At 36.6% G+C, this 22552-nt stretch overlaps 4 protein-coding genes across 11 annotated transcripts; 1 reads left to right on the top strand and 3 right to left on the bottom strand.

Moving 5' to 3' along the window:
• Nucleotides 1-1085: 1085 nt before the first annotated feature.
• On the top strand, nucleotides 1086-4830 carry gstz1 (glutathione S-transferase zeta 1). 2 transcript variants are annotated; one of them, XM_007549322.2, is made up of 9 exons: nucleotides 1086-1349; nucleotides 1691-1742; nucleotides 1830-1897; nucleotides 2350-2430; nucleotides 3256-3381; nucleotides 3459-3534; nucleotides 3627-3679; nucleotides 3761-3810; nucleotides 4660-4830. In XM_007549322.2, exons 1-9 carry the CDS (start codon nucleotides 1320-1322, stop codon nucleotides 4784-4786), a joined length of 663 nt encoding a protein of 220 aa, XP_007549384.1. In that variant the 5' UTR covers nucleotides 1086-1319; the 3' UTR covers nucleotides 4787-4830. The 2 variants fall into 2 exon arrangements, with proteins under 2 accessions (XP_007549384.1, XP_007549385.1); XM_007549323.2 differs by lacking the exon at nucleotides 1086-1349 and adding an exon at nucleotides 1411-1604.
• Nucleotides 4809-10204, bottom strand: LOC103136186 (tip elongation aberrant protein 1). Of its 4 annotated transcripts, none has more exons than XM_007549325.2 (13): nucleotides 9955-10200; nucleotides 9705-9875; nucleotides 9529-9634; nucleotides 8975-9085; nucleotides 8091-8195; nucleotides 7838-8015; nucleotides 7637-7765; nucleotides 6844-7031; nucleotides 5977-6170; nucleotides 5811-5902; nucleotides 5674-5728; nucleotides 5418-5515; nucleotides 4809-5305 (listed from the first exon to the last, which is right to left on the bottom strand). In XM_007549325.2, the coding sequence occupies exons 1-13, from the start codon at nucleotides 10014-10016 to the stop codon at nucleotides 5106-5108; spliced, it is 1689 nt and encodes a 562-aa protein (XP_007549387.1). In that variant the 5' UTR covers nucleotides 10017-10200; the 3' UTR covers nucleotides 4809-5105. The 4 variants fall into 4 exon arrangements, with proteins under 4 accessions (XP_007549387.1, XP_016525522.1, XP_016525523.1 ...); XM_016670036.1 differs by having other exon boundaries at nucleotides 4816-5305; nucleotides 5674-5764; nucleotides 6799-7031; nucleotides 9955-10204; XM_016670037.1 differs by having other exon boundaries at nucleotides 4816-5305; nucleotides 5674-5764; nucleotides 9955-10203.
• A 2642-nt stretch (nucleotides 10205-12846) lies between these two features.
• Nucleotides 12847-17535, bottom strand: tmed8 (transmembrane p24 trafficking protein 8). 4 transcript variants are annotated; one of them, XM_007549320.2, is made up of 6 exons: nucleotides 17248-17535; nucleotides 16991-17102; nucleotides 16811-16895; nucleotides 16625-16718; nucleotides 14868-15167; nucleotides 12847-13268 (listed from the first exon to the last, which is right to left on the bottom strand). In XM_007549320.2, the coding sequence occupies exons 2-6, from the start codon at nucleotides 17098-17100 to the stop codon at nucleotides 13051-13053; spliced, it is 807 nt and encodes a 268-aa protein (XP_007549382.1). In that variant the 5' UTR covers nucleotides 17101-17102; nucleotides 17248-17535; the 3' UTR covers nucleotides 12847-13050. The 4 variants fall into 4 exon arrangements, with proteins under 4 accessions (XP_007549382.1, XP_007549381.1, XP_016525599.1 ...); XM_007549319.2 differs by having other exon boundaries at nucleotides 16991-17212; nucleotides 17384-17535; XM_016670113.1 differs by having other exon boundaries at nucleotides 16991-17137; nucleotides 17384-17535.
• Nucleotides 17536-19313: 1778 nt separating this feature from the next.
• On the bottom strand, nucleotides 19314-22497 carry noxred1 (NADP-dependent oxidoreductase domain containing 1). The gene is made up of 6 exons (XM_016670112.1): nucleotides 22050-22497; nucleotides 21231-21406; nucleotides 20102-20282; nucleotides 19859-20013; nucleotides 19585-19777; nucleotides 19314-19461 (listed from the first exon to the last, which is right to left on the bottom strand). Exons 1-6 carry the CDS (start codon nucleotides 22316-22318, stop codon nucleotides 19326-19328), a joined length of 1110 nt encoding a protein of 369 aa, XP_016525598.1. The 5' UTR covers nucleotides 22319-22497; the 3' UTR covers nucleotides 19314-19325.
• Between the last annotated feature and the right edge of the window lie 55 nt (nucleotides 22498-22552).

Genomic DNA, 22552 nt, shown 5'->3' with positions numbered 1-22552 from the left:
ATTAAAGAGTAGATGCCACATTGCTGCCAAGTTGTAATGACACGTCAGCGTGACGGCCATATTGTGAGGGTCAAGTGCAACAATGTAACTGATTCAAATCATATTTAAAAACTGCATTTTCTGAATAAAATAAACAATAACGCTTACCTTTGATCAATTCTTGTGTTTTTTGTTTATAACATCAGTCATCCCCTTACAAGAAATGAAGGTTGTTCCGACAAAATTACAAAAATATATGTAAACTTAAATACAACTGCAATGAAACAGAATCTGCTTAAGATACACTTATCTTAAAGAGGTACTGAATGAGAATCTATTGCATTATGCAGTTACCACCATTCTCTATAGTAACATAAAAAGTAAATTTCATAATTTTTTGTGATATTGTCTATTGAGCTGTTTAACTTTGACTACTCTTTCAGTTATCATATTATCTAAAACCATTTAAGTGTATTTTTTCAAATATTAATACCAGTAAACATTACAATGACTAGTAATAATATAGCACAGCTCTAGAATATGTATTTTATATCTGTGATTCATTTATTATGCTTTTTTTTTTACTGCATGGCAAAATTACACGTGAAAATCTGTCATTAATTTATTTGTTATTTTCTTTAAAGCATTCACACAATGTTATCTGGTTCACTTTGGTTTCTTTTTCTGGAACATGTTTGCTTTTCTCTCCTAAGTCTATTAGATAGTATTATTTTAGAAACATTTTCTTGAAAAGGATGCTAGGAAAAATGGTCATGATAAAAAAATAAGAAAGGGTTTCTCTTTTAATTCTAGATATTTAAATAGTACTGATATTTAATAGTTATGTTTTAAACTGATTTTAACCCAGCCTTGAGAATGAAAAGATATATAAGGTGTTTTTTTTTCTAACTCAGTTTTCCTCTTTGTCTTAATGCAAAATTACCTTACCTGAATGATCATTTAATACAAGTAAAGAATCTTTTTTACTTGAATTAATCTTTTTTAACCCCAGCTAAATGCCTCTCACAACATGGCGGCGCCATAAACGTGTGATCCGGACCCTCGTGCAGCATCTTTTCTTCTACATCTATGACACTGACTCGTCCACCATACTTTTTAAACCAGCCAAATTATGTAACCTGCAGCTGAACTGAAATCATCAGGGTTAAAATATCACAAGCAGCTGTTTTTTAGACACCTTCAGTTTTTCTGCTTTCGTTTTTTAATTCTTACATGCTTAAGAAATGCGAATTAAGAGCGAAATGTTCACAACACAATAGTCGGTTCTGAAAGCCACAAGTTCACTTTGTTTTGATGTTTCAAACGTCACAACACCAGACATGCGCTTGACCTTAGTTTGCCTAATGAAGGTATTGTAGTATTTTTATTGTTTTTCTGTTAGCTATGAGTGTGTAAGTGTGTGTGTTTAATGTGAAGCAGAGGAAGCCCGAATGTTGCAAAATCAAGGACCAAAGTGTAAGTAGGAGGGAATTCAGGGATGCATCCTATTGGCTGCTGGAGGAGGATGGGATTTTGTAGAGAACAAAAAAGTACATGCAAAACTTGATTTACTCTAGTTTAGAGACATTTGGTAGATTCCAAGAGCTATGGCAACCCAAACTAAGGTGAACCAATCAAATCTAATCTGCACGAATATATAAAATTATCTTATTTTCTGCTTTTCCTATGTTTATGCTTTTTTTCTCTTTAGCCTGTTCTTCATGGATACTTCAGAAGCTCCTGCTCATGGAGGGTCCGGATTGGTAAGTTATGCCTTAAAATGACTCAGCTTTTTTCTTTTATAGATCATTGTTATGTTAACAAGATGATATTAAACTTTTTGTGCACAGCTTTTGCTCTTAAGGGCATTGAATATGACCAGGTTGCAGTCAATCTAATCAAAGATGGAGGTCAGCAGGTACAGTAAACATTCACCGTTTCTCCTTGTGGGTGGATGGATGGATGGATGGATGGATGGATGGATGGATGGATGGATGGAAATGTGCAGATATAGATGGAAGACTTTGCCCTTTTTGCCAACAAAAATACAATTTGATTATGTAATTTTCAAAGCTTAGAAATGTAGTATATTCCATGACATGACCAGAGTCTGGATCTCAATTTGATTGGTTTTCTTTGACAAATTTAATAAAATCCTTTATAACAAGGTTCAGTCCAGCAGACCTGATCCACCTATTAAAGATATGTTACTTTCTTTCTTTAAAACCAGAGGAGGTCCAACTTGGAAGCAGACTATTTCGGCTCATGGTTTTATCTTGTTTTGTATTTTGTAATAACTTACAAAATATTTGGTAAACATATTTAACCAATACTTGAACTTAACCGATGGCAAATCTTTGTCCACTTCAGCTTACAGAGCAATACAAAACACTGAACCCCATGCAGCAAGTTCCTGCAGTGGAAATTGATGGCGTCACTCTGTCTCAGTCGGTAGGTTGCAGCCCTCTATTCATATCAACCTACAAGTATTTACAGTGGATTTCGAATGTATTTACAACCTTTGAACTTTTTCTTAATTTTATCCATTTACAACCACAAATGTCTGTGTAATTTCCTGTGGTAAAACAGTACAAGTTTAAAGAGCAAGGAAAAGTTAAGATTTTAGAGTTTTTCTTTTACAAATAAGAATATGAAAAGTGAGGTATGGATTTTTATTTATGGATTTAAAGAGTCATATTTAACTGCAGTTGCAGCGTGAAGTTTTTTTTAAACCAGTGTTCCACTTTTAGAAACTAAAAATTTTGCAATTTTAGATTATTTTTTTTTTAAATAGCTCTAGCCAAGACAGGAAGGTACATGTGAAGATCATTTTTCGAGACTTGTTAGACTCTAAATTCAATTTAGGGTTGAACATTTACTAGGCCATTTTAAGACATAAATATGCTTTAATCTGAACCAGTCCATTGTCACTTTGGTTGTATGTTCAGGGTTGTTTCCCTGCTGGAAGATGAACCTCTGTTCCAATATCAAATCTTATGCAGACTCATTTGCCTGTGTATTTGTGGAGTGAAAAGAGAAGAAAAGATTCTTAAATATTTTCCCCAAAAAGTCTCGAGTAGTCTTGTGTGGTACGTTTCAAATGAAATGATTGCAGCGTCACGGTGGGGCAAGTCGTCAGCAGGATCAGAAGCCAGAGCAATGTTTTGCATTTGTGACACTAAATCCCAATAAAATACATTTGAAAAAGTTGAAGGGGTATGAATACTTTTTTAAAGTACGTTTATAATACTGAACACACTTTGTTTGTTCCTGTAGCTTGCAGTGATCCAGTACATTGATGAGACCAGACCAGGACCTCGTCTTCTTCCTGCAGACCCGAAGGCCCGTGCCCAGGTTCGCATGATTAGTGACCTCATCGCCTCTGGGATACAGCCTCTTCAGGTAGCTCTAAAACAAAGATTTCTGTTCTACTTTGAATATCCTAAAAGAAATTTATAGCAACATTTGATGCATTTCAGAATTTATCCGTACTGCAGAAGATCGGAGCAGAAAAGTTACCGTGGGCGCAACATTTCATCAACCGTGGTTTTCAAGGTTTGTGGAAGATTTTGACTCTCATTGACTAATAGAGGAGCTCTGAATTATGTTTTCACTGGGCTTTATTGGAGTTTTTTGATTTCCTACAGCTTTAGAACCAATTCTGAAGCAAACTGCAGGGAAATACTGTGTAGGTGATGAGGTAAAAATATGATTACCAGATCAAAAGTGAAAAAAAGATTAAATACAGCCAATAATTTACATTTTATCACTTTCATTTTAGATTTCCATGGCAGATATTTGTTTAGTCCCACAAGTCTACAATGCAGAGAGGTGAGTAAACTTTCCACCTGTCACATTAAGACGGTCTGTTTCTTTGTGAAAGATGAACATAAAGAAGGAAATTGATGATTATTATATTCCCTAAATTTAAAAGCTGGGTTAGGTTATTAAACAATATTTCAAGCTTTGAACATCTTACAAGATAATGCTCAATCATTGGAAAATGGACAGTGTTTTGCACATAGTAGTAAAAAAAAAAAATCCTTGCAAATTTGTAATTCAAACAGGACGAAGTGAGTAATTTTATTAAGGACTTGCACTGCTCACAAAATTAACTCATGAATGCACATGTCCAACCATGCAGTTTCAGTATTTCTTACATAACTTGCTGTTCAACAATGACAACAGCAAAATTCACAAAAGGTGTTTGATCCATTAATTTACCTATACATTTCCTGGTACAATCAAATGTTGAAAAAGTCACGCTGTTCACATGTTGGCATCATGAGATCAAGACAATGCCAAACTGCTGATAAACAGGACCTCACCATTGCAAAGCTTCAAACAGGATGTTCTTGCGTTGCTCAATGTAATCAGCGGATTGCAACAGAAATAGAGAAACAGAAAAGCATAACGGTACTTTGCATCATTAGGGAACAGCTGCTGGATACTGATTTACCTCGAATCGAGTGACCGGCGTGTTCCTGAAGTCCATAGAAACCATTGCATGCTTCTGCTTAAATGTCCTACTTTCATAATATAATATTCTTGTAGAGTGAACTTTCTACTTTTCCATAAATTTCCCCTGAAAGCTGAACTTTGTGAGTAATGCATGTCCAGTCCCTGCTGAACACAAACATTTAATTAAACAAAAATGACAAGTTTTTTAAATTTCTGCAGGTTTAAAGTGGATGTAGGCCAGTATCCAACCATCAAAAGGCTGAATGAGACTTTGGCTGAGATTGAAGCTTTCAAACTGAGCCATCCATCTCGCCAACCAGACACACCTGCTGTTCTTCAAGCATGAAATGATGACAGTGTGGCATTGTTAAATAAAGTACTTTAAACAAGTGTTTTTATTGAATCAGCATTAATGAAACTCATAAAATATCCCACAGCACTATGTAAAAATGTTTTACCAACACACAATAACTCACACATTTGTAATGTCCAAATCATGCAAATTCAAGATTTGTTATGCAAAGTGCAAAACTTCAGGTATTAGTACATACATCGTAATCCTGGTACATAATATGAGGTGACATTATGAATGATTTTAAAACCAGAATAAAGCAAAATAAACCACTTTTCTTTCACATCAGTTGTCTGTGACTGCATGGATATAATCATTTATCAGTAATTTCCAGGCAAAACTTTTGTGTGTCGTTGTAGAAAGAACCAGAGCAGTCAGACCCACCAAAGACCAGCAATGTGCACTTGATATTTCTGTTTTCAACTTGCTCAGTTTGTAAATTTATCATGCTGTGTCCTGCACGGGGTTTAGAGCAAAGCAGGGGACATGCCACTGAGCTCCACATGCTGGTGTCTAAACAGGAGGAAGCAAAGCAGAAAATCTTAATTACTGAGCAAATGACTACAAATCAGCATCATTTTATTTTCCTGCAAAGGCTTGCATATTGCAAAGTATCAGCACTCACCAGTGTTGAAGACATGCACATCCTGCAGAGCTCCAATTGCACTGCAGCCTCCACTGATCAAAATCCTGTTATCCAACACTGGAGCTGCTGCATGAAACCTGATCATTTACATGCGAGAGGGTTTCATCTGCAGCTTCAACCATTTTATTTTCAGCATGGTTTGATGGGATGATTTAAGACATCAAAAATATATATATTCTGGAAGCAGATGGCTTCATCGATGACATTTATCAAGGTCGATTTGTTCCATACTCACCCTCGAGGCAACGGTGGCATGTTCGCACTTTTCACAGCTGTGTACTCCATCAGTCCTTCACTCAGAGAGAAAACACAAACATCAGAGCAGACTGGAGCTTAAAGTTGTTACTGACTGCATCGAAGCAGGCTGCTTACCCAGATCTAAAACATGAAGATCATTTAAGTAGGCAGCAGTCATTTGTCCTCCAAAAATGACCAGTTTCCGTCCAAGAAGCGTAGCCGAGTGCCTGAACAGTAAGTCCTGGGTCAGTATTGCAAAATATTTCAAACACAATTGCTCTATTTTACAAAGCAGACTGACCCAAAGCGAGGCAGAGGCTTGTCTCCCTCCACAATGGGCTGGTACCAGAGCTCATATTCTGGGCTGAAGATGTAAAGAGCGTTGCTGCATTTATCTCCCAGTCCGTTGATTGGCTGAACTCCTCCAAAGACAAAAAGCTCTTTCTGGTAGAAAACTGCTGAATGGTATGATAAAGCTGGCACTTTCCCCTTTGCCTTGAGAAAGAAATTTACAAAAATAATTTAAAAAAAAGAAGTGTACTTCTGTAAGGGGCTACATTTTAGTAAACACATACAGTCAATACTATTACTGGAGAAATTTGTAACCAAAATTTTTTAGAGAATATTTTACACATTTAATTTTTTGCAGAAATAAAAGTACTGTTGATATGAAACCTAAACATAGTAAACATATTAGATGGATAAAGTACAGGATATAACTATACATTAATCTGAAAAACAAAAATATTGGATTACATATTTTTATACAACTAATAACGTAAATGAATTATTAAAGCATAGACATATGCATATGTCAAAGCATATACAAAGCATAGCACTGACTGATTTATAATGAACGCAAACGTTATACAACTTCTTTAAAGATTTTTCAGCACAGAGATGTTTAACAGAAAGCTACAATGAGAAATTTTCAATGCAAGTACAAACAAAACTGGAAGGCATTAAAAGTAGACAAAAGTCAAAGCATCCAGTACGAAAACTGTCAAGCAGCAGTAATGTAGTTTTATGACTTTTTTTTCTTATGACACCAACTTTCAATATATAAAATCTTAAGTGGACAAAAACATACGTTTTCCTCAAATGTCTGTACTAAATGATACACCTGAATGGGCTTCGTCCAGGAGCGGTGATTCTCGAACAAACCTACAGTGACAAGCCTCCACTTCCAGGTCAGAGTATTAAGGATGTACAGCTCGCTGTAGCGCTGACTCTCCCTCAGGCCACCGTACACAAAGACTGCCTTAGAGTCTGGGTCAAAGGTCGCCGTGTGTCCTCGGGCACATGGAGGCACGGGTCCAGAAGCAGAAGAGGTCATTGGGAACCAGAAGTCACTGTCTGAACAGATGTAAACAAAATGCCGAATTAAAAACAAAAAAAAAACCCTTCAGGAATGTCTGGCTTAGCACTACAAAATGTATCGTTCTGACAACAGACTATGTATTCTGTTGAGAGTTTATATGATAGACCAACACAAAGTTGCCTATTAGTAAAGAGGAAAACGGGGTTTCCTTTTTAATAAAAAAAATATATATATCTAAAAAGTATTATTTGCATTCAGAGTTAGTTAGCCCCCTTTCCTCCAATACCCATAATTGAAATCTAGAAGCTACGAAAGACTTGATAAAAGTGAAAAAGCTGCTACAGGACAACCCCAAATATACAGCCAGAGCTATGAAGGATAAAAGCATTTTATGTACGAGAATGGACAATTAAAAGTTCAGAAATATATCAAACTTAAGTCTTGGAAATTGATCTGCAGACACCCCTTTGTTCAGCCAAAATACATAATAACCTTTTTTAATTGTCAGCATCCTTCAAACTTCCCATAATGCACGATTTGGTCTATCATATCCAAACCATGTACTTTGCAGTTTGTAGTTGTAACATTAAAAAATTTGAATAATTTTTCAAGTTCCTGCATATCAGCAAACTCCACTGACCCAACTCAAGCTTCCACAGCGAGTCCTCACAGTAGTTCTGATCCGAAGGTTCCCCTCCGATGAGGACAGCCGTATCTGGGTCACTCAGACACATAGCGTGACTCCAGCGCTTTGAAGGACATGCTGAAACTAATCACAGCTTCCATGAACACAGTTTCTGTGCACAGTTGTGACTTCACAGGTAATGTTTGTTATTCCCACCTTCTCTGCTTTCGTTTTTAATCTGCTCAGTTATTTTCTCCCGGATGCTAACGCTGCACAGTTTCCTCCTCTTGGAAGTGGAAGTTTTGTCCGTGTCCTCTGTGAGACTGTCTGTTTCATCTGAGCTCCATGTCGGGCGGGCTCGCCGATTAACGACAGTACGCCTGGGTGTCTTATCCTTTTAGTTGCACAGAGCACATTCCAGACATTACATTTATTTGGATATTAACAGTAATAACACCAACACACTTACCAAAGGCTGAGCTGCAGGGCGAGGAAAGTCGCTGGTCTCAACTTTAATCACTGGGAACTTAGAATAGCAAACACCATGGCTCATGTGTGAGGACTCTGAGATTATCTGCAAAGATTTTGGATGAGATTAACAACTGTGACACATTTCCAAAAAAAGACAGTAGGGTTGGGCAATTAATTAAATTTTTGAAGATTTAATTTGTGGATGATCTGGATTTATTTTCCCCACCAATGCACTCAAGTTTGCGTAGTTCAGAGTGGTGTCAGCACACCCAGAGCGGCCATCTTGTTTGATAAGCATGTTAAAGCTTATATTTATTTGTACTTTGAATTCACTCTGATGGAATATTAGGCTATGGCTACAATTTATTCATTTTTTTAAATCAGAAGATCAAAGTCATCATATTACCAGATTAAATCTGTAATATTAGGAGAATAAAGTAGTGTTTTTATGAGAACCCCAGCACAAAAATCCAAAAATTTAAATAGGAATGTTGAGCATTTTGTTAAGTTGTACTTTGTTAGTTTTACAGATGATACTTAATACTTAGTAGGAATACCTCATCTTTTAATACATAAGCATAAAATTAGCAGTAGCAGAAACATTAAATTGCAATTTTAAAAAAATAATAATTTTAAGATTTTCTTCTGGTAAAATTGCATTTTTCTTTACTATTACAATGTTCTTCTGGCCTTCATACTCAATTTCACTACTCCCAGAAGAGATGATTGAGATAAAAGTCACTTTCTGAAACAGGAAAAAAAGAAAAAGAAACTAAAATAAAAATGTCATTAAAACCAGATTCACACCTGGTCTGACAAAAATCTGATTTTATTTTTAAACCATTATCGCCCATCTCTAAAAGAGAGGTAGAGTTGTCTCACCGTTTCAGTTTCAAGAGTTTCTTGTATTGAGCTGGAGAGATCAGCCACACTGCATTGTTCTGAGATCAGGCGTTTCTGGGCCAAAGGGGTGCTGCTGACACCGATGTTATCCTGTGGCAAGAGAAACAACACACAATCACTCCTGCTCAATATTAAACCCCCACAATCTGATCAACAGTGTCAGTCGACACTTTGTGTTCTTGGCATTCTCAGGAATTTAAGTGTTTATTCATTCCTGTTAGTTTTCCTTTTTTTTTTTTTTTCTTGGTATGTGTTTTTAATTAAATTACCAAAACAAATCAGAATAAAATCCATGATGTACCGTTTTGTTATTTTCAGCAAACTTTACAACTTCCACTTTTTGGGGAGGAAATTTGAATTGGGTTACAAAGCCATTTATGAGGCTTTGGAACTCCAAATAAAACGTTTGCACAGTTTTCCTCTGCCAGTTTTATTCAAATCTCTGCTTCACTGGGTTCTAAATTTGCTAGAAATATTTGTGCAAGTATAAATGGAACCCCATACTGCTTTACTGAGAAATGAGGCTCTCCTACCTCTCTGCAGGCCTTCAGCACAATCTTCCCATACACTCCTTTCCTGCCTCTCTCTTCAGCCACTGTGATGATGTCATCGCTCCAGTCACCTTCCCACGTCAAACACCTGAGAGGAAAGGAGACGAACTGAGCATTTCCACCCCAGAAACCATTCATTTCATCCACTCTTACTGTACTTTATCTGTGGGGACAGAGTCCCTATGTTCTGTGGCTGGACGTCCTCACTGACAACCACCTCTGCAGACAATGTTGCGTATTTACACGACCAGTCTCCAAACCCGAAGATGACCAACTGTTTGGGGAGAGGCAGCGGGATGTGGACTTGGAAGCGACTTCTGTTAGATTTGCTGCGGAAACGCACACAATGAATTAGAATGCTTGACAGGAGAAACCTCTCAGTGCTAGCTTAAAAAACGAAATACATACCTACTAAACTGTCGAGGAGCGTCACGCAGGGACCAAATAACATAAAAATTCAGTTTCCCCATTTTGCCTGGACGTTATTAAAGTTTAAATAGCGGAGGTGAAACTAGGAGCTGCGCCACTGCGGCCTCTCGAGAAGAAACGCACGTGGGACTGAAGATCAATCAACCCAAAGTCAGCCCGCGTGCGAAGATTGTTTAAAGATTTAAGACAACCGTCATCTTGTGAAAATATGAAACCTGACGTTTTAACAACCTTGCTACGGAAGAGGATTAGGGCCACTGGAAAAAAGAAAAAAAAATAAATCTGACTTTAATCTCAGAATTCTGACTTTTTTCTCAGAATTCTGAGATTAAAGTCAGAACTGTTTTATTTTTTTTTTCAGTGGCCCCAATCCTCTTCCGTACCATGCAGATAAGAAATGTTAATATATAGTCAATTATGAAATAGTTTTTAAATGCTGGCGGAGAAGCAATAGAGACAAATCACCCATAATCACAGCATAATTTACTTATTTTTATGTATTTGCATGTAAATCGTAGAGCAAAATAAGTAAAAAAAAAAAAGAAGTTAAAAACAATTGTAAGAGAAGCTCCAAAACGAATTGAATTTTGGAAAAAAGAACAAAAGCTTAACATTTTATAACCCAATGAAGAGAAAATGCAACCAAATCAATAAATAAAACAATGCATATTATTTTTTTTATTATACACTGGATAAAATATTTATCCAATATTTTGTCCAGTGTAGAAGAAGAGTTGAACAACCAGTTAAATACTCCAGATCACCCTAAAAATAATGTCAGACACAGGTAACCAGAGTAAATACAAAATGCTGTTTTAAAACAATAATTTTATTTATTAAGAGAAAACATCTTTCCAAACAAACATGACACTCTTTCTAAAATGCAATAGCCCCTAAAACTGATCACTAGCGGTTCTATGTTTAGTGGGAACAACTGTCACCAAGTGGTAATGAGTTTGTCACATCACTCCAAGCCTGTTTACGGTCATGCTGCAGAATCTCAATAAACTTTTTCTAGGCTACACCAAACATTTCAGCAGAGGTGGACCAGCTGTTATTTGGATTATTATATTGCTCCAAAACCTAAGAGCATGTCAATGCCTGTGTTTTTCATCTGGTTTTTATTTTTTTCAAATAGATGTACTATTTAAGTGATCTAATTCAATAGTCGAGCTGGCTAGTAAAATTGAACTAGAACATGTGGTTTAATCACAGTTTATCTATGACAGGGATATATTAGTTTAGGTCATTTTTTCCCCTCTTTAATAAGTGGAAATCATAATTTGAAAACTGAATTTCGTTTTTACTCGGGCTGTCTTTGTTGTTAAAAACCTGATAATCTGAAACATTAAATGTGACAAGATCAAGCAACTGAAAAAACCTGTAAAGCAAATATATGTTCATTTTCTATAATTTTAAGACGTTGATGTTTTCCTGTCACTGCTTTGAGCCGTCAAAACATTGTGAAAACGGGCTTTCATAATGCAGCACTACTCTAGCTTTCTCCCATCGAGTTTTAAAATCATAATTCATAGAAACATTTTGCAGAGGAGTTTCACCACACAAAGGGAACTAAAACGTTGTTGTCTTACTGCCTTTTAGAAGCTACGTTACTGTAGGACTGTGGCTGGCCTTCGGGGAGCTCTTAAAATAAAACCAGGTTACATCAGCACCTCCGTAACAATTACATCAATCCCCTAATGCTGGAATTTAATAGAAACACAAGGGAATACACTGAAGTACCTGCTAATCCTGGCTCTGCTGTGAGACTGGTATAAAATGTGGCAAACTAAACGAGCGTATTTACAGGGTAATCGTTTTGGAACCAACAGCTACTTTTATATCTCCCCTTCCATCCAATTAACGACACAGACAACTAGACAATCTTCTCTTTATTGTGGAATATAAATTTCAGGAACACATAGTATACTTTAAAGTGAAGGTATGGGGCAGCAAACGGCTTGAAAACAGTTGCTTTACATTGCATACAACATTAGCAGCCAAATCTGTGACTTCTTTGGAAAAATGCGCATGTGTGAAAGTGATAAAGTGTCAGATTTACAAGAAGAAGGTGGTCCAACACACGAAGAACATAAGAAAATAAGCACGGTGATCTTCACTTACAAAACACACGTGGATGAAACACTGCAACTGGCCTCTACGTTTAAAACAGATAATTAAAACACTGGCAACGCAAAGGTAAATATTGAATCTAGAGCGATATTTGATGAGGGCTTTTATATGCGCCATAAAAACTGTGACTTCAGCATGGCAACCTAAAATCTTCCTTCAACATACCCACTGAACCAGTAGAGAATGGACAATGCTCAAAAAATAAAGGGAACACTCAAATAACACATCCTAGATCTGAATGAATGAAATATTCTCATTGAATACTTTGTTCTGTACAAAGTTGAATGTGCTGACAACAAAATCACACAAAAATCATCAATGGAAATCAAATTTATTAACCAATGGAGGCCTGGATTTGGAGCCACACACAAAATTAAAGTGAAATGTTCCCTTTATTTTTTTGAGCAGTATATATTATAAGTCCTGATTCACATGATTAGATTCAATTAAAAAAATAAATAAATTACACAACAAAGCAGAATGATTATCACAACAAACAACGATGGAACAGAGAAAAAGAAAAGAAAGGTGCATACATACAGACGCACGCGTGAAAATAATTTCTTCAGAGCACTGCTGATTAAGGACGTGGCCTGGAGAAACACACACTGTGCAGGTTCTCCCTGATCGCTGCTACCATAGAAATGTAACAGGTAAAGACAATATTCGGTTTATGACGGGCACTTGACCAAACAGCACAGAGGGGATATGGCACATGACAAACGCAAGGCTTCTCTAATTATATTCAAACAGGACACTGACACACATGATGCACTGAAACCCATTTAACCTGACAAGCAAATATAAAATTGATGTGCCTGCATTTATTTCTTAAATTATATATCTTTGTTTATTCCATGTCTGAAATCAAAGAAAATAGTTCATTGTTCTTAGGAGTAATATTCAGGAATTTATACATTCGTGAGCAACAGAGCTGGCGTCTCAGGCACTGTAATACACCCTGTAGTAGAGAGTTTTGTTCCTCCAAAGGGAGTAGGAGTTGTCGAACTTTAGGAGGTACGTGCCTTCACCTGGGAAGTCGTGGCTCCCGCCCTGGACGGACAGATGGCTGTCCTGGCGGTACACAGGCAGGATTTCCGCCAGGTTCGAGTTGGTCTGGCTTTTGGAGCCTCTCTCGACGTCGTCGTTGCCGAGAGGCCCTGCCACACACACACACACACACACACACCACATAAACCAAAATGTCAACATGCTGCCTCACACTTGGGCAATAGCTTGTTGTCAGTATCAACAACGTTAAAAAAAAAAAAAACACAAACTTTTGTTTCAAGACAAATAAGAATTTCTCTAATACACTTTCTGATGATATAGAAAGGAATCGCTGTTGATGAGCACCGACAGAAGGCTTCTACATGTTTTCCTTACTCACAAAAAATATAAATCATGGCGTTTTAAATATTTCTGACTGGAAAAAAAGTCATAGGCAAAGCTTGGAAACAAAATCCTGTTTTGGATATGCAACTGGAAACCACACCCTGACAAAATCCATCAGCTTCTTATAACTTGTGTTACACTAAAAACTAAATCCAGAAAATGTACCTTTTTAAGTGGTTTGTGAAGTAACAATGCTTAGCTGAAAATTTCTAAATTTACTGTTTATTATAGATTTTTTGCCAAAGTCTGTACTTCAACATAAAAACAACAATAAACAAAGGGCATCACAATAACATTATTCTAACTTGAACATCTGATATGATTCATTCTTTTCACAAGAGCTGGAATAATTTTTCATATTTCAAAGTTATTAAAGCCGTCGGATAGTTTTTTAAAATACTGCAATGATGATATCAGTTGCAATCGGTGTTGTGGAGCTAAATTTTTTGTAACTTGTGGACAGAAAGAAATGTTTTTCACATGACAAACTTAAGTTGGAGAGTGAAAGACTCCTCTGGGGCAAATTATTTTATATTTTATGCAGAAATTAACCAATAGGAACTGCTTTTCACCTTCAAAACAAAGACTGAATGCTTGTGTGTGTGCACTAACAGAGGCAGCACAGGCATAGTTCAGATGCTGCAAACCGCAAAGTCTTTGCACTTAAGCTACACAATAATACTTTCAGCTTTGCTTAAAATCTAAGAGTATCAACTGAGGATTAATAAGCTAACCATCTCAACCACTAAATTAAACAACGTTTTTTTTAATTTGGCTTTTTTTGTTGTTTGTTTTGCACCCCGGTTTTATCGTTAATGTGCTGGAGAAGGTGCAGCTGAATTCTGTCACTTCTAATTTTACTCTCAGTCCATCAAACAAGCAAGCATAGCTGAATAATAGCACAGATGTGTTGAAAATATGCAGTGGAACATTTTGCTAGCTAATTTGCCTCAATATCATTCGGGTTTTATGGAACACTAATCCTGTAGTGGTTTAAAAGTATTCGCAATTACCAACATGGCTTAAATGAGCAACTTTTTAGTCAAAACTTTGGCTGTAATTGCTGAATAACATGACCTACATTTATTTCTTCAACTTTGTTTAATGATAAATGGATGAGAACTGGAAGGAAATGTGAACTCAGTTCCGAATGTTTCAGAGGGGAACCATGAACATAAATTAGTTTGTTTTAATGTGGCTGTACTGAGCTTACAATGCTGGTCGCAATAAGTTCTCTAACTTTCCTGCGTCTCATCTATTGTTAGAACGCTTGAACAACAGATGATTCTCAGACTTGTAATAAAAGTTGTGGCTTTATGTATCTAATCCTATGTCACCCCAAAGACTCTTTGATCCAAGCTCACCTTCTAGCTCTTCCTCTTCGTCTTCGTCATCGCTCGACTCGCTGATGTGCACCGTGATAGATCTGCTCGTCACAGGGGTCCAGTCAAAATATATGCCAAAGCCAATGTCAAAACCGTCTGTGGCAAACTCCCAGCACACTTTTTTGGCCTCGGGGACGGTGGGGACGTGGACCGTCATGATGTCTCCTCGGTACACTGTCACAACGCTGTCCTTCTCAGTTCGAAGCTTTGCCTTCAGCTCCTTCACTGCAGCAGATGTCCAAGTTGTTGGAGGTGGCAGGGTTGGCATCTGGGCTGCCTCTGGGTGGGGAAGAAACATCGGTTTACGGAGAGCAAATTTGGTGTTTTTAAAGCATATGGCTCACTACACATTGCCCATTTAGACATATTTATAATTAAAACAAAACAAATTACTCTAGGAAGAAGTTTCAGGCATTCAGTATCAGTGAGGTGTTTAAAATTATAATCAGAACAACCATAAAAGTTGCTAAAATAGACAGTAATTTTTTTGGGAGGAAGCATAAATCCTGTTACTAATTTTCTATTGTTGTGCTTTTCAACTAATTTTGGTTGTCATACAAGGAGAAAGCTAAGGAGATGGACGAATTGACCAAGAGTCAATTTCAGCATACAAGAACACTCTTCAGTGTGGATGTTGTTAAGGAGGGAAAAAGAGCTAACATTTAGCAATTTTCTTTCTCAGTAAGATTATTAAATTCAAATCAGGAAGACTAGACAGAGGAAACAGATTCTATGGCATGTCGGTGGGTCTGTCACAAGAACAAATTTAGCTGGACAATAAATTGTCCCAAAAATGATTGCAATATATAGTCATTTTGAGGCCATTTTCAATTAATATAACAATAATAATAATTGCATATTAATGGAAGTAAAGCCTCTCAAAGATCAAAAAACATTTAACACTGAAAACGGAAGACATTTTAAATATCCAAAATAAATAAACAAAACAACTGACACAAAATGGATTATGAAGTTTCTGCAACCAAAATGACATTTAAAATAATATCAATCATTCAGCTTAGACGGGCAAAAGTGGCGTTTGGTACTTTTGTAAAACTAACCGCTTCATATTGGGGTGTCAAATGTTTGCATTGACCCTGCTTTAGACATTTTTCAAAATGTCATACAAGAACATTTTGTATGACAAAATGGTATTAGCAGGCTTACTTGTTGCAATATGTCTGAGGTTCATTTTGGCTGCAAGCGAGAGAGAGTAGGACTTACAGTTAACAACAGGAAGGCTGAATGATTTACATTATTTTTTATAGATACAATAACAAATGCATGTTTTATCAATTTCTTTATGCATTGAATTTCCATAAAAAACACTAAAAGTACCAGCTATTCTTGTTAAACCCATTTCTCTTGTCATTGTATTTTTACATAATTTCCCATGGCATCCTATAAGAAAATGCATATCTCCTCTGTTTGTAAAAGTGTTACGTTTCTCTTTAATTTCAAACTAAAATAGAAATAGAATGGTGCTTAGCTTGATTTTTAAAACTGCAACAAATTCCCTAAAGAATAATTTAAATGCTATCTTGTAAAATTTGCAGCACTAAGCAACTTTTATTTTAGCTGGCCTGAGGCCAAAAATAGCTCTTTGGAAAGTCAAGGTTGAAAATCTTAGGGAGAAAATGGTATTAGCAGGTTAAAGCTTTACAAAAAACAGATTGGAAATCAGTTCTGTAATAAACAAGGCGTCAGCCATGTCAGCACACTCAGCAGGTTCTCACCTTTGATTTCAGCAGAGAGCTGACAGGTCCCAGCACTGTTGTTCTCCTCGCCTCCTTCCCCCAGGGCCAGCTCTGCAGGAGCCTCTTCATTACCCTGAAAGTGCACATGCATATGGCACGTTATAGCAAAATAAATAACATTCAACTTCCAGGTTACTGTTACTTTTTGACAGCTCTGCAGCATGCCTTGGCCAAATCCTCCTTGGTCTCATTCATGCTGGCTTGATTGCTGGATTGGGTGAAGCTCTCCGTCAGATTTGTATTCTGCAGACTGGAGTAAAGAGATTTACAGTAAGAAAAGGAAGGGGGGGAAAAACGATAGAGTCAACGATGAAAACACATCAGCAGCTCGGAGCAACAAGTTACCTGCCCGGCGGTTCGCTGTCGCAATGATGGGAGGTAACTCCGGGGAAGGATGAAAAGGACAAGGATGACAGTCGAGACTGGAGCTCAGATGTAGCTTCTAAACTCGCCATGGCTGTCATGACAAGACAAATACCTCTGACTGCGGGGCTGGAAGAGAGGAGAGACCGCCCCTCAGAGCCAGCACAGGGAGGAGAGGGAGACAAGTTACCCTCTTTACACAGGCTGGAACCAAAGCAAACAGAAATTAATCTACTAACCACAACTAAAGCGAAGAGTAATCTTTCGACGTCTCGGTTCAGGGTTTCCTTTACTTGTTTGCTCTTCCTTTAGCTTACATCTGGCTAGCCATTAGCTACACAGAGAGCAGTTAAAGTGAAGCCGACCTTTTCTTACCACAACGTAAGACTGACGGTCCGATTTAGTGTACTCAAATCCAGCCCAGGCCATTAAAAATTTAACTCCATATCCCTTAAATCAGGTGACAACTATCCACACAGCCGTGCTTCTTCTTCTCAAGGAAAAAAACGAACGCGATTTTCTGACTTCCGTCTTTTTCCGAGCGTTGACGGAAATATACGAATATGTAGACGAAGAAGCGAGGACGCTTCTGCTACAGCAGCAGCTCTAGATAAACAAAAACAAGAGGAAACATGCAGAGGTGGATGGAAACTAGCTACATTTACGTGAGTAACATTTTTTGGGGAAAATTACTGTAGGAGTAGTTTTACTTTATTTTAATTCTTACTCTTTTTTTATCTCCATATGCTACTCTTGAGTAAGATCTTTGGATAAACTTCACTGACTGAAGAACAAACATGTTTTTAACAGAAAAAATGCACAAGACAGAACATTTTGTTGGAAAAAAAGTTTCTTCTGCTCATTTTTTTAAAATAATCATATTGTGACACTTTTTTTCATTTTAGTTTAAAAAATACCAGCATTTGCACAGAATTTTTAGTCTGTCTGACGACATCATTTTTAAATATTAAATCAGATGTTAATACGAGTTACTCAGAATTTATTAAGTAGCCTTTTTGCCAAATTATATTTTACTCCTACTTGAGTAATTTCTTGGCCGGCAACTTATCACTTTACACTTGAGTAGTCCTGCTACTCACCTCTGGAAACATGTTGTTCATTGTAGCAAAAAGGAAATCTGACGTTTTTTTGTTTTTTTTTTTGTAGAAAAGCTGAAAATCCAGCTTCAAAAGCCAGAAGCATTTTACATGGAGTTGCAAAGATTAATTTAGTGATTTTAGGGATACATTTTAACATGTTTTTTAAATTATTTTTTGTATGGTGAATACTCATAGCTAATGCAAAATATTTACAGAGATGGGTAGAGTACCCAAAAAAAATGCAATTTTGATTATTGTTCTTCATTCATTTAAGTTATTAATGACAAGAAGAGTATCTATTACTGAAGTAATGGTAGCAATATTTAATAATAATTTTATTCATGTAAAAGTAAAGATTATGGTGCAACAAAACTACTCCTAAAAGTACTTTTTTCCCCAAAATGTTAATGCAAATGTACCTCAGTAGTAACTATAAACCACTCGATCAATTTCAAAGAAAATTACTTTGGTCTTTAAATTTATTGATTTTACATTTTCAACATCTTTATGTTGCAACTGAAATATGTATTTTACACCTTGAATAAAATAAAAGACAAGCAAAAATATGTGTTCCGTACTGTTTTTACATTTTAAACATCTACAAAAAAAATGCACATCTTCGTTAGTAATTTTTGTTGCTGCTGGTCACAGTGGTTAGAAACTACCTCGTCCTCAACTTTAATTCTAAATAGATGGAAATGAATGAGAACAAATTTACTGGAATTTCAATGTTTCAATCCATACAAGCATCCTGCAAAGTTATTAGGGTACAAATACAGCAAGACACTAGAAGACAAGCTCTATTATTGACAGTGAATGGCTTAAAAATAAAGGAAATGTTGGGTGTAACATAATAAAAAAGAAATAATAAGTACAAGTAAAAATCATTATAAAAGTACAAACATGGCATATAAAACAAGTCATAGATTTTACATTCTTACATATACTAGTATTACAACTAAAATAAGAACTGTTGCATATATTTTAAAAATTTAAATTTAAATCAAGTGATGCTTTGTTTAAGAAAAAAATAATTATTTTTATCTTTAAGACATCACATAATTTGCTATATGCTATTTAATTTTATAACAACACTAATTGCGACAAATTAAATACCAGAAAAGGCTACATCAAGTTTTACAAAATCCAATAAGAAAATGTTATTCTAAACTGTGTGTTAGATATTGACATGTTCTCCATATTGGGATGTATTGTCGTCATTTTATTGTGCTTTTCAGGTTTGATTTGTATGTTGTCCAGATGTTTTCTTGAACTGGTTTGCTGTTCATTACAAAGTGCAGCAGTGGTGTCTCCTTGGTTTGGGCGTCAACGAGAGAAATCCAGGGAAAAGACCTTTGTTGAGTAAAGAAAAAGATATTCCCCTTTGTTATAGTTTCTTCTTTTTGTATTTCTTTGTACTGCAATTGTTCATGTAGCAGAAGGTTAAATGCAATACCGCATCCTTCACTAACTCACTTATTTGGATGGAGAAAAGATGCGGAAGCGATGAAACTCTCTACTTTTAAAGGCTCGTTGTTCATGCTATTCTCTGCAAATATGCTGTTAATTAGAGAAAGAGCCTCACTGGATCCCAGACAGACATTGGTGCAGATGTTTAGCAGGCTGTACAACACTCCACATACCCATTTCAGGCCTAGAGTGATGCCACCTACAATTTAAAATCAACATCATTTAGTAGAAAAACAACTTTATGAAAATGAATATTCAACTTGAAAGAGTTCTCACCAACCTTTCATAGCTAGAGGACATGATGCCTCTATCAGTGATAGATCTGACAAAGCTTCGGTCACACGGGAGAAGGACAGCCACAGGTCTGAGGTGTCGCACGCTTCCACCTGATACTGTGGTTTCAGAACAAAACTGTGGCCAAGACGTTGAGCTAAACTGAGATGAAAAAAAACATTAAGAGTGAGAGATCAATCACGTTTGCATCAAAACAGCACGTTGCCAGCGTGCATAGGTGCGGGTGTACCGGTTGACGGGCACAGCTGTGATGAAACTGTAGACAAGGCAGTGCTTTTGCAGATGAGAATGGAGATCAGCACAGATTCTGTCAAGGTGAGAAGGCAGACAGCAGAGGAACAAAATGTCCGCCCACGCTGCCAGACAACGATTGTCAAAGAAGCACTCGACTCCTGGCGGGACACACTCCTCTGAAACACACACATTCGTTACACTGCTGGTAGAAAAAGAAGTGAGCCAAATCTGTAGTGAAATATCTAAGTGGTTTGCTGGATTAATTACTATTTTGCCCCTCAAACAACTTTGTACCACTACAACTTTTTTATCCTTTGCCACGTCAGAACCACAAATTTGTATTTTATATGATTATGTGTACCTACAGGCTTAGCTCAGTCAGATTTGAAGGAGCGCATGTGTGAACAAGAAAAGCCACATCATAACATTATGCTGCCAAAGCCATTAAGCAATGAATGACATGATGAAATAAACCAAATTAAAAAATGTATGTTCGCATGAAAACAAATAAAACCACAGACTTTGTTGTGAAAAGGCTTCAGTCATTAATGTAAAATACCTCAATTTTTTGAAGGACCCTTTTGTTTATAAAGACTCTTGTGTCCTTTTTATGGGTTGTTTGTTTATTTATTATGGATATTTAAAATATCTTCCAGTTCCAGTGTTAAATGTTCCTTGGAAATTATATTTATTCATCTTTGAGAGGGTGAACTTGCATTATTATGCCATTATCATTATATAATTTTAAAATTGTCTCAAAACAACAACGTAATTGTTTAATTGCAATAAACAATTTAGACAACTTACCATCCAACAATATTATGTGCTATTGTGACATCAAGTTGAGACCATTTTGAAGCACATACCCTAACCCTTGCTGCTATTTTAAGGAAGATTAAATCAACTTTAGTGATCACCTGGGTAACTGTAGTGTTGAAGGAGAGACGTTTGGGTTAAGAAATGTATGTTGTTTAAGCACAAATAGAAAAAGAGGTTTAAATGCAGTTAAGGGTAATCTTTTCTTCCATCTTTGTTTTTCAGGCTAAACAGGTCAAGAATAAAATGTGACGTCATTCATTTTTGCAGGACATTTTTGCAACAGATTTACTTTGAAGTCACCATACCTGCTGGGTTTCTCGTGGAGACCTTAATCTGTGTGGGTCTGATGGTGGTCTTTTTAAGGAGGCAGAGTAACAGCTGTTTCCCCAGGGTACCCAGACCAAGTATCCCCACAGAGAGTTCACCATGCCCTTTTGATGCATATAACTCCTTGGCAGCAGTCCTCCTTTTTATGATACATCTGGAAACATCACAGCAACCTTATTGTTCATGTGAAGCACAAACTGTTTAAGCCTATTGGTCAGAGTTTTTGCTAAAATCAGCGAGTCTCACTTTAGACATAAACACCTATAGAACATCGTGGGATTCTTTGTAGATGTATTTTGTGGTAAAATGATATTAATTTAGGATTTAAAAAAAAATGTTTCTGGTAACATCACATAAGGCCTAACACAACTGATCAGATTTATTTTGAGCTCATTCAGTAAAGCTTCATAAAAATGTAGACACTATACAAAAGGAAACCTGGTGATACAAGCACAGTACAGTATGCACTTAGTTAGTCCATGCTGTATAAATATAAATAATAATTAATTAATAAATAATTCATGTTAGGTAGATTTCTGAAAGGGGACTGTCCTCAATTCAACTTAACAATTTCAGTTTCTGTCCAAATCTGCTAGTGTTTACTCCTCTTGTCACTGCTGGTCACTGTTTATTAATGCTAGCTAACCTGCCAGATGTTGGTACTTTAAAAAAAAAAAAAAAAAACTTTCAAACTAAGCTGAAGTCCATACGTCATTATCCGGCTGTGATAAATTTAAGCTGTATATTTAACATTTTCATACACTAACGACTAGACACGGTTTAAGCAGGCAACTTACTTTAATGAGTGCACCAACTTGCATAAAAAAACTGCGTGCGCGCACCCGCAAAACGTCAGTCCAGCGTAGCGCGCACGGAGGTAAAGTAGCTTCTTTTCATTAACAGTCAGTTCTGCCTCAAACGATAAAATAGTCAAACCAGAACCAATGTCCGACATACCCTGTAAGTTTGATGTGAGGCTGTTGACAGGGTTGACTTGTCTACAAAAAAAGCGGCATTGTGTTGTCATAGTAACACCAACTTTGGATTTGAAGGTGTTCTCCCACATTTTTTTACACCACTAAGTGGTAAGTTTTGCGTGGTAAGTTTTAATGAGTTTAGACGAAGATAAGTATACCTTTCATACTTACACTTTTTAAAATAAACTGTAAGTCTGTGAAAAACGATGAGCGGTGACGTAAAGGCGTGATGAAGATATGACGTTTATGTTTGCAGGGTAAAAATCAGAATCCAGTCTAACGCTGTAAATAATGGCTCATAGTGCCATAAAAAATGATGCACA

Source organism: Poecilia formosa, unplaced genomic scaffold (assembly GCF_000485575.1).
Source record: "Poecilia formosa unplaced genomic scaffold, Poecilia_formosa-5.1.2 Scaffold30, whole genome shotgun sequence".
NCBI classification, from domain to species: Eukaryota; Metazoa; Chordata; class Actinopteri; order Cyprinodontiformes; family Poeciliidae; genus Poecilia; species Poecilia formosa.
Note: the sequence above shows the minus strand (reverse complement) of the source record. Positions and strands in the feature narration are given on the sequence as shown.